General features: G+C 42.0%; 1 protein-coding gene across 8 annotated transcripts in view; it reads left to right on the top strand.

The window, feature by feature from the left end:
- SEC22A (SEC22 homolog A, vesicle trafficking protein) overlaps positions 1 to 14,557 on the top strand; it is a 635,166-nt gene that overhangs the window by 433,950 nt on the left and 186,659 nt on the right. For all 8 annotated transcript variants that reach the window (XM_069616682.1, XM_069616681.1, XM_069616677.1 and 5 more), the window contains one exon: positions 1,943 to 2,061. In XM_069616682.1, the coding sequence (XP_069472783.1) occupies positions 1,943 to 2,061 (119 nt within the window). The remainder of the gene's footprint in view (positions 1 to 1,942; positions 2,062 to 14,557) is intronic.

The following is a 14,557-nucleotide window of genomic DNA, read 5'->3' as shown; positions in this document are numbered from 1 at the left end:
AAACCACTGCTTGTAGGGGAATGTATTCAGGAGTCCAACTGTTGCTGAAATAGTCTTGACAACTCTCGCCTATCAAATGACACAGGGGTGCTGGGGAGGTGGAGTCTGATAGAATAAAGTCCAGGAGGACCAACGGTACACCCCAACGGCTCTTCAGCCAGCCAAGAAAGACAAGGACCAAGAAAGGCTGGCACTGGAGCACTATAAAATCCTAGAAAATGAGTGGGTATTTGACCTACACAGGGCAACCTCCTTGACATAAGGAAGAGAGGGACACAAATAGAAAGTTGACTAGATACCCCTTCACTTTGTCATTGTAGCCCTAACCTGTGTACCATTCGTTTTAGAAATGCCTTGTTAAGTTCTTACCCAGGCATACCTTTAACCCTCGCCTCATTTCGACTGTGAGAAAGACAAAATGAACAAAGGCAGCCCTGAATTGGTTTTGAGTGATCTGTTGATCCCTTGGCTATTAGTGTCTCTTCAAATGTTTTTGCCTCAACTTCCATCAGTCCTGAATAATGTAGGATCATGGGGTTGTCTGCCGGAACATTTGGAGAGCTGCAGGGTTCCTAGCCCAGGTTACGTCCCACTGGCTCCCCATAAAGGAAAGGATCTTATTCAAGGCTCTAAGCATCACCCACAAATGTGTCCATCTTGCCGCCCCAATGTACCTTTCCCAGAGGATCCACCCGGTCTCCTCCACAAGACCCACTAGGTCACCCTATGCCAGCATGCTCTCAGTACCCAGGGTAAAAAGGACCAGAGCAGGGGGCTCCAGCTTCCCGTACCTCGCTGCCGTACACTGGAACACCCTCCCTAGCTCCCTGCGCTCTGAACCCTCACTGACCGCCTTTCGGAAAGCCCTGAAAACGACCCTGTTCATCTAACAAACACATGGCCTAGCCCTCATGATTATATTGTATGATGTATTATGTGGTATATCTGATCACAGGTCACTGCCTCACTGTAACCCAAGGCACAACCTGCACACATTGTAACTAAGTCGTCCTTGCAAGTAACAGTGCCACAATGCCCCTGGGCTGTCTGCGCGCTATATAAATTTAATAAATAAATACGTTGGATCTGGGCAGAAAACATGAAGAATGCACACATCTTGCAAGTTAACTGGGTGCAACCAGTGATGGTGTACTAGGGGACTTTACATAGTGTCTCTTTAAGATACTTCAGGCATTTCCAGATTTGTTTCCATGTGTATTTTGTGAACCAGTTGTAAAAAGAGCTGGATTCATCCGATCTGTTCAGAGCATTTATTTATTTGCGCCAGAGCAAACCTTGTGAATCAAGCAATTTCTTTAACAGTTTAATCCAGTAGTGATTTTGCAGAAGTTGCTCTAGATTTTTTATATTACAGCAATCATGATAGCTCTGCGAGTTTAGTGCACCTTCAGAGAAAGTGCAGCACAGCGTAACCTGTCCAAATCTTGGCAGATGATTATATTAATAGATTGAGCACCATTAAATTAGATGCCGTACCAATTATACCAGAGTTTAGAAGCAGAAGAAATCCTTCTGAAGAGCTACATAACAAATGTGCTATTATAATGATTAGTATTATTCTGTAAGGTATCCATTTCGACTCATTAAGAATATTCTCATCGGTTGTACTCTAATTATTGTCTTCCTTGGGGTAAATCATTTCCAGCTATTAGGCTCATTTTCAATCCATTGTCTAGAATTGTACAATGGTGTGTGGTTTAATTTACGCCATACAGAAACAGAGGCAGCATTTTTCATGTTGTAATTGTATCATTATAGTCGATTTAAGATGTCCAGTCCAAGACCACCTTTATAGAATTCAGATATCATATTGTGTGTGCTGGACATTCATCTCTCTGATCTGACAAGTTAAAAGTGATCAAAGTTTTAAAAAGAAGCATAATTCTAAATAGTTTTCTTTATGCTTATTCATCTTTTTCAGCTCCGCATCAAAGACTGGAACCTGTTACCCTGGCAGGGATTATCTCGTTTCTACTCAGTCTGCTGTGCGGTGCTTTGAATTTAATCCGTGGCTTTCATGCCATCGAGAGTCTGGTGCAGGTACAATTATTTCTGCACAAAATGTTCATAACAGCCATGACAAAGAACACCCTTTCATTGGGGTCTGTTGGTTATTTTACTGAATGTTAAATTCATCTGCGAATACGATGTTGGGTAGATGTCTGCTTTTAGATATTGGTGCAGTTTGTTTTTTATGGGAGAAATCGTCTGTTAATTCACACGCCCTGTAATCGAATTATATACTTTTCATTTGTCCATGTAAATGTCAACATACCTTGTCATTCGATACTTTTGAGTGGCTTTTTCAGTATCCAATCATAATCCCGAAACAAGTCTCTCTATAAGCATATCTTGACACAACCTCAACTAGCAAAATCCCAGCATGGCCCTAATACCTCAATTACAATATTGCAAAAGGAATTGGTCTACCCCACTATCAAGCCCTTGCTAGGATTGGAGTTATAATGATAAATTATAGGAGTACTTACAGGTAATCTTCTAAGCTCCTACCTATCATCATCACAGCAAATACATATGGATTACCAAACACCATGACGGGAAACAATTCATTTTTTAATGTTGCATACTCTACCAACTCTATCAAGAGTACAATGCACTAGTGTCACATCATGCCTCAGTTATTTTTCAACCATTACATTGTGGCCCATTCACTACTTCGGAGGACGGGAGAAGCGGTTTGTATGTACTGTGATGAGGAAGAGTTGGACTAGGAGTACTGAAGATCACTGGTAGCTAATCCTAGCATTACGTCCACATCCCTCTTTTCGGATCACGTTGCTTACTAATGATTAAAACTAAAGCCAGTGATGAATGGGCCTAAGAAGAAGAGTCAGACTAATATGTAGGCTGTGCACACATTCCATCACTGCCTTAGTTAAACTTTGACCAGCCTATTGGCACCTTAATGCACGTCTGCTCTTAACACACTCGTGCCAAATGTACCTGACCCCTGTCTGTAAATTTGAGCGGTAGTGTCTGGTGTAGATATTTGGGACTGACCCTGTTGCCACGCCTTAAATGTTATGTCCTCTGCCCAAGATGCAGACCTCGCCCTTACCAATCTTCCTTGTACAGACAGAGGAAGAGGGTTCCCTGAAGAGCCATATGCCATTGCAATCATAGCTCGTACCATCTACTGATCCTCGGGGCTGATGTTTTCTTGCTTGGAAGAGAACCTTCAAAAGTTACAAACAAGCCATCTGTCTCGCTGTTAGCAGTGGGTTTGTCCAGGTAAGTCAACAGTGTTCTTTCTCAATGTTCTTTTCTCATCGAGCTTCCCCCATTGCCCCTCCCCCATAATGGAAGATTTTTTTGTAAAGAAAGGATGGCCGAACAATCTCTTGAGATTGATGACATTTTGAAATAACCTTAGGCAAACAGACTGGGTAGCATTGCACAGCTAATATTCTAATTGGACCATCAGGAAATGATCTTTGCATGGTAGTGCTCCAATTTTCCCAAGCCTGTGAGCCGAAGTGATAGTCACTACAAAAACAAAAACCTTTAAAGTAAGGTACCCGATTTCAGTAGATTTACTTGGTTCAAAGGGTGCCATCTGCAAAGCTTTCAGAACCAAGGCAAGATCCTACTGAGGCATCTCTGCTGTGTATGCCATCAGTCCTGATATAGAAAAACCTTTCAACAACCGAGTTATTCACTGTAAAAGACTATACTTCTCCAACGACCCAGATGGCTGCACACTGAACTCTGTGAGGGCTCTTCCAGGCCTATATCCTACCCCTTTTTCAGGAACTGCAGTATTGACGGTATTAGACACTAGGCTGCCTGCACTCTGTTCTTCTCACACCATGTCCCAAAGGCCTTCCAGTTTGCGTGATATCCTGTCAATGGCTATGCTCTTAGGGCATTTTGAACCCTTAAGCGAGCTTTGGGGTAAGACTATGTCTCTGCAGGCCCTACCTTTCAGGTTCCAATCCCTCCCTCCTTTGAAGGATGTTGCCGTTCTGTACCCACGGGGCAAACCCGAGAGGACACATGAAGTGCGCTAAAAGAAATATTGGAGCTACTGCTAGCTCAAGGGGAAACCATGACATTCATGACCAAAATGAAACCATAAGGCTTATTTTAGGTGATGAGTCTCTGCTATCAACTAACAAGAAGTGTTCAAAATAAGGCAGGAATACATATAGCAGCCCTTTTTGCCACTGGATCATCATAGCATCCAATCCCATGCTTCCTGCAATGGAAAATTGGAGCAGAAGCGAGAAACCTGAGCATTTTTTTGGAGAGGTAAACTTGTCTAAGACTGGGGTTCTGAATTTTGTGTGCAACGGCTGTAAGATTTTCAGATGCAACACCCATGCTGCTGAGGCAAAGAATCGCCACAGGTAGTGTGCGATTGTGTTGTCTGGCCCCTGATGGTGCACGTCCTGATGGACAACAGGTTTAGCTTTGCCCATTCTCCCATTGTGTTTGCCAGAAGCTCCATTGCCTTGGACTGCGTCCCCCCTCGATCAGTTGATATCCTCAATTACTGAGGTGTTGTCTTTTTGCAACACCATTGCCCTCCCTTGACTTAACTGTGAAATACTTGAAATGCTCTTAAGGCTGTAGTAGCTCTCTCCAGTCGGAGTAGTGTGTAGTTGTCATTTCTCTTGATTTCTCTGCCGTCGCTGGTGTCTGTGGTAACTGTGATTGGTGAGGACTACGTCAGCAGCAATCCCTTTAGCAAATTATCCCATCACCAATGGCAGACACCATTGCAACTTGGTTCTCAACTCCTGTGATACTGGTACCTGTGCCTTGACATCATGGGACGCTGGTACCCAGTGCCTTTGAAAATGTGACAATAATGGCCTCTTATGGAGCCTTGTAACCCAGTATTTGTAAAAAGAGCCTGACTGTTGCTTGATAAATCTCCAGCAACACCCTCAGTAATGCCTACAGCCTCAATGCTCTGTCCTCCGACAACATCACCAAAGCCCTGGTGGTCCAGAAGCAGGCTCCTCTGAACTTGAAGTCTTTAGATGTAAATAGGTGAGACTCAGCCTCGTTCAGTCACTTATCTGGCTTCAGGATTTCTGAGTTTTTTTCCAGAGAGATGTATTTTCCTGATTTCTGGCAACCCCGGACACATTCCTTTGGAGTTCCTCTTAAATGCCTTGTTTCCGAAGTCCAATGTTTGCCATACTTCCTTGTAGTGTACAATGCTGATCTGACTTTTGAGTCCGATTTCCTATGGAGCTTGTGACAGCATGTTTATATTTGTAAACTTTAAGGACATTATCTCCATTGGAGTCACCAAAGAACATCTTGCTTTCTAAGGGTATCTCCATTGGTGTTGACTTGGGTGAGATTCAGTATGCCAATTTCTGATATGCAGTTGACGATGTCCCGAGAGCGATGCCCACTTGACCATTGCTGAAGACTTCACTCCTTCGTATGCTAAGTTGAATACATATTCTACTTGGCCATTTGTATCTATGAGGATTGAAGCACAGTCTTTTACTTCTTGAATGACTCATCAGCATCCTGAAGCCCCCGGAGTAATTTCGGACATTACCCAAGTATGTGCATTTTCCCTTAAAGACAAATTTGCCCTTACATATGACCCTTTCCAGGCCAATTCCACTTTCTTCTCCACACGGTCCCGCTTCTGCGGCCAACGAGTAATGTCACACCAAACTAGGTAGGATCATGTTTATCTGACTAACTTGAGACAATTTGTTTTTCTCCCTTCAGAGGATATTGTTTTGCCATGAATTTCGAATGTTAATCCTCTCTAGATCAGTCCACTCCTTCAGAACTTCATCTTTAACATCAGAAAGCAGCAGCATTCCTGCTTTAAATGTATGCTTCTATTGCGGGCTCTTGTGTTCCTTTCCCCACACGGAGCGAACATATCTAGATCCCGAGACACCATATATTCAGAGACATGAAGCAATACTCTAGCCACTGCCTCTGTGTCCAAGTATTTGCCTTTTGGGTCTCCGTCCTGGGATGTTTCAGAATCACTTGTTTACAATGGAATAGAAAAGGAGCTGGAAGAGGATGAAGAAGATGCGGGAAAGGCGTTTTCTTAATCTTTTTATAATTCTTTTTTGCCTCCTCTTTGTTAAAAAATCTGTACCATTTTTCTTTCATTCTATAAAAATGTTACTAGACCTTATTTTTCATATCTTCTCTTTGCTTTGAAGAAGGGCTTGTGGAATCAGATTCAGTCTCCACATGATTACTCTTTTCTATTCTCTTCCCCTAACGAAAACTAATGCAGCATTCCTGACAATTCTTGCATATATACTCCTAATGGTACACATACACATGCACGCTACATGCTCGCTACATGCTCGGGCCTCCCAAACCAAGGCAGTGAGAGAGAGAAGCACACACGCTTACTTTATGTGACAAGTGGGCCGATTCCACTCTACCACTAAGGTAAGTGGATTCTTATCAACAATCATCTGCACATTTTAGTAGTGGCATTATCTGAACCTAGATGTGGAGCGATGCTCCGCAATGGGCTTGTTGCTCATGGCTCCCCTACAGCCCCAGCTTTACTGGGCTGTTTTGGAACTTCCTTGTGAAGATCTGCCATACCTGCACGTGAGGCTATGCAAAAGTCATGGAATTCTTCAAGCGGGATCTCTTGCTCATCAAGCGCCCCAGGAGTTTCTCCCACCTCCGAACCTCACCAGTTTGCACAGCAGAGGGTGATCTTAAAGAGAGACTTGATCACGTTCCCCCTCCAAACCCAGCAGTGAGAGAGTCCAGATGCAGTGTGCATCATTGTCCCTCTCCAATGTGGCAGGAAAAAAATTAACTGTGGGGGATGCTGGGGGTATTGAACTCTGTAGGGGGCAGTGCATGTTAAAAAAAGCTTCCTATCATGGAGGTTGCTATAACATAATTACTTGACAAAGGCAAATGATGTGAAGATGATGAACCCAGTCCAGGGGGGCTGCTCATGAGGGGGGTGCATTTTGACTGGTTGTATGATCAGTTCCATATAAATGTTCTAGTTTGAGGATGTTAAGTGCATGTTGAGAGTATGGCTAAGGATATGTTTTACCTCTAGATTTAGTAGGTTAACCTACAACCTGCATCTGTAGTTTTAGTTGTTTTGCATTTTTTCCACCTGTTCCACTAATTGCAGTACCACCCTAGTGACTATCCCATATCGTTGTGCCATTCTGTCTCAGGTTACGTAGCAATAATGCAAGAGTGAGTTTTATTCCCCCATGTTTTGTGTTCTTCCTCTTTATAAGGGGGAATATATTTCAGTGCTGAAAGCCACTATTCCATCCAAGAGATTTCGAATGCCTGCTACCGACTTAGTACTCTGCTAATGCACAGACTTGCTAACATTGTATTAGTACAATAATAATCTTTTTTCAAAGTGCTTTCCTGCAACCCTGTGAAGCAAATAGCCACACACTGAATCCTGAAACTGGCACCATCAGTGGTGTTAATTTACTGGAATTATGTGGGCTGAGTTGATCTGCACATCAGCAGGATGGCTCAGACATTACTTTTCTTAGAAAATGTTCCATCTGTGAACTGCTAATGAGCGAGTACATAATGGTAATGTATACAGCAAACCCCTGGTTGCGTGTCCAAATGAGAAATGTACCAGATATGTATGTTACTCATTCAAGCAATTACACAGGCGCCTTGTTCTTTGGCTTAGCGTTCCATAATGTACTTGTTTTTTACAGGCTCTTAGATGACAAGTTTCCTTTAGCTAATGAGAGGCAGGCTGCTGATGTCCACACAGACGTAATGCTTTGTGCATAATTTACACCAACTAATAAGGCCATGCACTGGTGTGCCTACTCGTCCTGTGTGACTTTTCAGCATCTCACGTTTGTCACCCTTTCAATATGTCACTCATTCGTTCATAAATATTCTGGTATGGAGTTCGATGCTAATGCACTGAGTAATAGCAATTTAAATCAGCATTGCTACCTAACATGGGGTGCGAAATGTTAAAACATGTAGGCATATGGAGGGATATCCCAAGAAGGGGGAATACAAGCAGTGAGAAATGCGAGAGTGCTGGAGGGATGAGCAATGGATTAATGAGAGCGAACGTAGCTGGAGGAATGAATAGAAGTGTGAGGGTGGATGAGTAGATGATAGTGTGTGGCAGAAAGGATGAATGACAGAACTTAATGGCGTGTGAGTGTGTGGATAGCAGTGTAAGGACGTCGTAGAGTATGAGGATGGATGGACACGGTTCAGGCATGTGTGTTGTTGAACTAGAAGGAAGCAATGGATGGATAAATGGGTGTGAAGGTGGACAGATGAATGAAAGACAGTGAGAATGATAGTATGAGGATGAAGGAGTTTTGAGAAGAAGGAATGAATGAGCAAGTGAATGTGAGGGCTGTGTGGATGGAATGAAAATGCACACTCGCAGCATTGTTGTCCCATACTTAAGTGATGTGGACAGGGTGTGATCCAAAGAGCAAGGCCTACCCTATGTTCCTAAAGGCCCAAACAGACATTCCCATAAATCAAATTAAATGCAGCAGAGGGAACGAGTGCTGACGTTAAAGCATTTTTAAAGTTATTGTGCAAGTTGGATAATTGGTATAAATGATGACAGTAATCACGCTGTAGGTTCTTCATATCTTTTACTTTATTTCGATGCCTTTTGATTGTGGTATATATACACTTGTATCTTTAGCAGTTCTTTGAATCCTATCCTATATTAAGTTCATTAGGTTGATGGATCCGATGTAGGTAGGACAATTGAATTAGTAATCATTCAGTTGCTGTCTTCCTTATTCATAGAGTTTGTGGATCCTTGGTTCAGTGTATAATTGGCTTTAATGTCATTCAGTTGTTGCCTTTAGATCCTTATTTCATTGTATGACTGAATTTATTGTCATTCAGTTGTTGCCTTCAATTTGTTTACTCTTGGGTTCTTGAAATTTGTGGGTCCTTAGTTGAGTGAATATTTGGATAGGATATCGATCAATTGCTGATGTCTTTATTGGTAGGCGATGATGGCTTGGTATTCTTACTTGTTGCTTTTTAGGTAGTTAGGATTATACTGTAATTCTGGTGATAGGTTGATGAGTGCAATAGTTGCCCCTTTTTTATTTTGTGGTTTGCTCCTCAACACGTGTTTCCCCGCCTTACGATATGGCGATTCATCAGGAGGTTCATCATAACCTATGCAATTCTGCCCTACAGGCCAAAGTCTGAAACTTAAAAACTGATTACAGCTATACCCATAACTTGAGGATTATGACAAAAGTAATGCAACAAATGGAAAACCAATAAGAAAATCTTTGCAACAATATCTTTAATCGACACACAACTAGAAAACTTAGTAGTAAGTATCACAACAGATTTCTCTCTTTTTTCAAATAATACAGCCTCAAACCCATGTAGCACAAACTTGGGATACATGCATCCGTGTTTCACTCTTCTTTTATTTTTTATTTTTAAGGGCCTCATTACATCATCAAACTTCTGACCGGTATTGCTGGCCTACATTGTAATGGGTTGTTGGTTGGGGCGTATTGTGACGACGTGCAAACAAAACCTGTATGTATTTGTCTTTGTCCCAGGCACATGGTAAATCCAGCACCGAAATGCATGGAGTCCATGTCTGGGTTCCCCCAGGTTCCACCAACGCAAAGTTTGTTGCTAATAGTCCGTTATAATGCCGTCTATGTGTTGTTCGAATTCTTCCGTCAGCTTCCGCATCCACGTTGCAATGCGAGCTAAACATACTCCACAGCACTATCCTCTCAAGCACATCGTAGACTCCAACTTTCCACAATGTTTTCTGTGTTTCCATTGTTTATGGTTTGTGTTCATTATTAGGTTTCACCCGGTGCAGAATTAAAGGGTAAATGGATAAATTGGAATAAAGAACGGCTACTGAGAATATTTGTTATGTTTTCTACACAGCTACATCCTTCCTTTCTGCAAATGTCATCGTTTCCAGATACCCAGTGACCGGTTCTTCAGCAGGCAGTGGCAGATACACCTAAATGGCTGGCTTACAATTACGCTGACGTGGCACGATCTCCCCAGAACGATATGCCCTTTTGCGGTATCAGTGACTAGGACCAACCAGACATCGTTTACGATGCTCTAGCAAGAAGCTGATGCCGAAGCCTTGTGATCCAAGGTGCGTCCAATGCGCTTCTTCTCCCAAACGGAACACTGTGTGCCTCATGATAAAGATTTGATGTTTGAAAACAACTAAATTAATTATTTAGTATTGGTGTTTCCTTTAAAAATAGTGATGTGGACAGGGTGTGATCCAAAGAGCAAGGCCTACCCTATGTTCCTAAAGGCCCAAACAGACATTCCCATAAATCAAATTAAATGCAGCAGAGGGAACGAGTGCTGACGTTAAAGCATTTTTAAAGTTATTGTGCAAGTTGGATAATTGGTATAAATGATGACAGTAATCACGCTGTAGGTTCTTCATATCTTTTACTTTATTTCGATGCCTTTTGATTGTGGTATATATACACTTGTATCTTTAGCAGTTCTTTGAATCCTATCCTATATTAAGTTCATTAGGTTGATGGATCCGATGTAGGTAGGACAATTGAATTAGTAATCATTCAGTTGCTGTCTTCCTTATTCATAGAGTTTGTGGATCCTTGGTTCAGTGTATAATTGGCTTTAATGTCATTCAGTTGTTGCCTTTAGATCCTTATTTCATTGTATGACTGAATTTATTGTCATTCAGTTGTTGCCTTCAATTTGTTTACTCTTGGGTTCTTGAAATTTGTGGGTCCTTAGTTGAGTGAATATTTGGATAGGATATCGATCAATTGCTGATGTCTTTATTGGTAGGCGATGATGGCTTGGTATTCTTACTTGTTGCTTTTTAGGTAGTTAGGATTATACTGTAATTCTGGTGATAGGTTGATGAGTGCAATAGTTGCCCCTTTTTTATTTTGTGGTTTGCTCCTCAACACGTGTTTCCCCGCCTTACGATATGGCGATTCATCAGGAGGTTCATCATAACCTATGCAATTCTGCCCTACAGGCCAAAGTCTGAAACTTAAAAACTGATTACAGCTATACCCATAACTTGAGGATTATGACAAAAGTAATGCAACAAATGGAAAACCAATAAGAAAATCTTTGCAACAATATCTTTAATCGACACACAACTAGAAAACGTAGTAGTAAGTATCACAACAGATTTCTCTCTTTTTTCAAATAATACAGCCTCAAACCCATGTAGCACAAACTTGGGATACATGCATCCGTGTTTCACTCTTCTTTTATTTTTTATTTTTAAGGGCCTCATTACATCATCAAACTTCTGACCGGTATTGCTGGCCTACATTGTAATGGGTTGTTGGTTGGGGCGTATTGTGACGACGTGCAAACAAAACCTGTATGTATTTGTCTTTGTCCCATGGTAAATCCAGCACCGAAATGCATGGAGTCCATGTCTGGGTTCCCCCAGGTTCCACCAACGCAAAGTTTGTTGCTAATAGTCCGTTATAATGCCGTCTATGTGTTGTTCGAATTCTTCCGTCAGCTTCCGCATCCACGTTGCAATGCGAGCTAAACATACTCCACAGCACTATCCTCTCAAGCACATCGTAGACTCCAACTTTCCACAATGTTTTCTGTGTTTCCATTGTTTATGGTTTGTGTTCATTATTAGGTTTCACCCGGTGCAGAATTAAAGGGTAAATGGATAAATTGGAATAAAGAACGGCTACTGAGAATATTTGTTATGTTTTCTACACAGCTACATCCTTCCTTTCTGCAAATGTCATCGTTTCCAGATACCCAGTGACCGGTTCTTCAGCAGGCAGTGGCAGATACACCTAAATGGCTGGCTTACAATTACGCTGACGTGGCACGATCGCCCCAGAACGATATGCCCTTTTGCGGTATCAGTGACTAGGACCAACCAGACATCGTTTACGGTGCTCTAGCAAGAAGCTGATGCCGAAGCCTTGTGATCCAAGGTGCGTCCAATGCGCTTCTTCTCCCAAACGGAACACTGTGTGCCTCATGATAAAGATTTGATGTTTGAAAACAACTAAATTAATTATTTAGTATTGGTGTTTCCTTTAAAAATAGTGTTTTCTATTCCGATTTGGGACACGCTGTTCTGTGAGAGGATGTGTGTGTTGATATTCTGGGTACTGCGTCAACTTAAGTTAAGACGTAGGTGATGACTGGCCGCGTTTGGCGACGCTGCACACTAACGTCATGAAAATAGGTGGAGAATATTGCTAGGAATAGTGATGTCCGCTTCAGGGGCGGGGGATACGATTTAGTGTCCAACGGGGCAGTCCAATTTAGCAAGATGCAGCAAAGAATAAGATTAGCACAAGATGGCCACGCCTGCTGCCTGATTTCGCATGTGTAAAAGTGAGGAAAATGAAGGTACGGTGCATAGGAAATGTTTTTCCGATCGATCAGTTTCCTTAAAACCACATGCCCGAACGCTCAGGACAATAATATTTTTTGAGCGCACTATTCCTTTAAGAACTATGAATACCAACAAACCCAAACTTGTACCGTGTGCATAGAGGAAGAAGACTGGATCATACATGTTAGCAAGAATTTCCGTTGTAAAAATATTCAGAAAAGGCAGCTGTAGATATGAATCGCTGCCTAACTCTGAATTTTGATCCCTATTATATTTATAGGAAAATAATTAAACTAAAGAAGTCAAGAGCCCTCGGCCCAATAGGCTAGCCAACATAATTATAAAAAAATCCCCAAAACAGTGGCCCAAGCTCCCGTGGATCCTATTTAGTAAGGTATGCAATAGTGGTGTTACCCTGAGTCATATCACAAATCTTTGCTCGTCCCTATCTATAAAAAGGGCAAGAGGGACGATCCAGCCAACTTCAGGCTATTAGCAATGGTAGATGTGACGGGCAGAGTTTTTGCATCTTTGGTACTTGATAAACTTACTAAGTGAATGGTTTCTACAAACTTGCTTGATAAATTTCAAGTGGGCTTTCGAGCTGGCTCTAGCACCACCCACTGTATTAGACTTGTGGACAGCCTAATACAGCATACTAAAATGAAAGGGTCACCTTGCTTGAATATGGCAATGATTGATTTTGCATCTGCCTTTCGACACTGTTGTGAAAAATTGTGGCACAAAATGGCAAGCCATGATTGACCCGATGATTTAATAAGGGCAGTTTGTGGTTATTATGAAAACACCTCAGTACAGGTGAGATTGGACTCTCACAGAGCTATTACCCGCCCCATAAAAAGCTCTATTGGCGTAAAACGGGGGTGCGTACTGGCTCCTATTCTTTTTAACATATACTTAACCAATTCACCATTAGTGCTGGGTAGAATTCGCAGCTGTCCTCCTGTACTCAGACACCAAAATACATTGCATTGCTTATGCCGATGATCTGTCCCTATTTGATCGAACCTATTCTGGCTTAAAGACAATTCTCAACGAGCTGCAAAGATACACTGCAGCCAGTGGCTTACACATAAATCATATCAAAACTAAATTGATGCATTTTGCACACAAGCCTATTACTATTCCGAGGGTGCTGTTTCAGGGAATTCATGTTGAAAAAGTCTGTCTTTTTAAATATCTGGGTGTTGAGCTATCCACTAAAGGAGACTATAAAGTGGTAATAGCTGAAAAATGTAGAAAAGCATTGATATTAACATCTATGATTGCAAAATTTGCCAGAGAACATGCCGGTTATAGCCTTAAAGGAGCGCATATGCTCTATAAAATGACCTTTTGCCCTACTTTATTACATGGTCTGGAAGCCATATGCATGAGGGATCTTAAATGGATGAAAATAATTGAGGGCATGTTTTGGAGGAGGTTTTTAAATCTTGGGTCAAGCACCCCAATTGAAGCCATTCATCTAGAGTTGGGCCTTATCTCTCTTACCACCCTTGAATTAAAAAAACAAGTTACTTACCCCTGGTAACGTTCTTTCGATTGGATGTTCCTCCCACATATTCCTCATCTATGATATCTCCTATATCGAGCTTTAGCGGCTTCGGAAAATATTTTCAGCAGAGGGCGCTGTGCATCGATGCGCTCAAATCGATGTCCCTCGTGAGCCTCTGTCTCGAGGATGATGTCATTTAAGGTATATATGGAACGTGCAGCGTCCGTTGGCTTCAGTTCTGTTCTTTCGTGTTTTTCTTATAGTAGAACTACCAGCATTAATGTGGTTTGGACCATGTCAGACTCTGAAGGAGTGTAAACTGCAATAACATGGAAATTCTACTGCGGGGTAGGTTGCGAGGGGTGATGAGGGAATACGTGGGAGGAACACGTGTGAGGAACGTCCAGTCGAAAGAACGTTACCAGGGTTAAGTGACTTGTTCTTCATATGGATTGTGTCCTCCCACGCATTCCTCATTTATGATAGACTCCTAAGCAGTATTAGTTTTGGCAGAGGGAGTACACATTTATTAATCAAGGGTTATTATTAACCGAATGAAGGTCTGCTTTCCCAAAGCTTCCATCCCGGCTTAAGGTGAAATCAAGGCAGTAATGCTTTCTAAAAGCTTGAATGGTAGACCAAGTGGCTGCCTCACAAAT

The sequence above is a fragment of the Ambystoma mexicanum genome, chromosome 9 (genome assembly GCF_040938575.1).
Source record: "Ambystoma mexicanum isolate Mex_15411 chromosome 9, UKY_AmexF1_1, whole genome shotgun sequence".
NCBI classification, from domain to species: Eukaryota; Metazoa; Chordata; class Amphibia; order Caudata; family Ambystomatidae; genus Ambystoma; species Ambystoma mexicanum.
The sequence above is the reverse complement of the archived record's forward strand: the minus strand, read 5'-3'. Positions and strand labels throughout refer to the sequence as shown.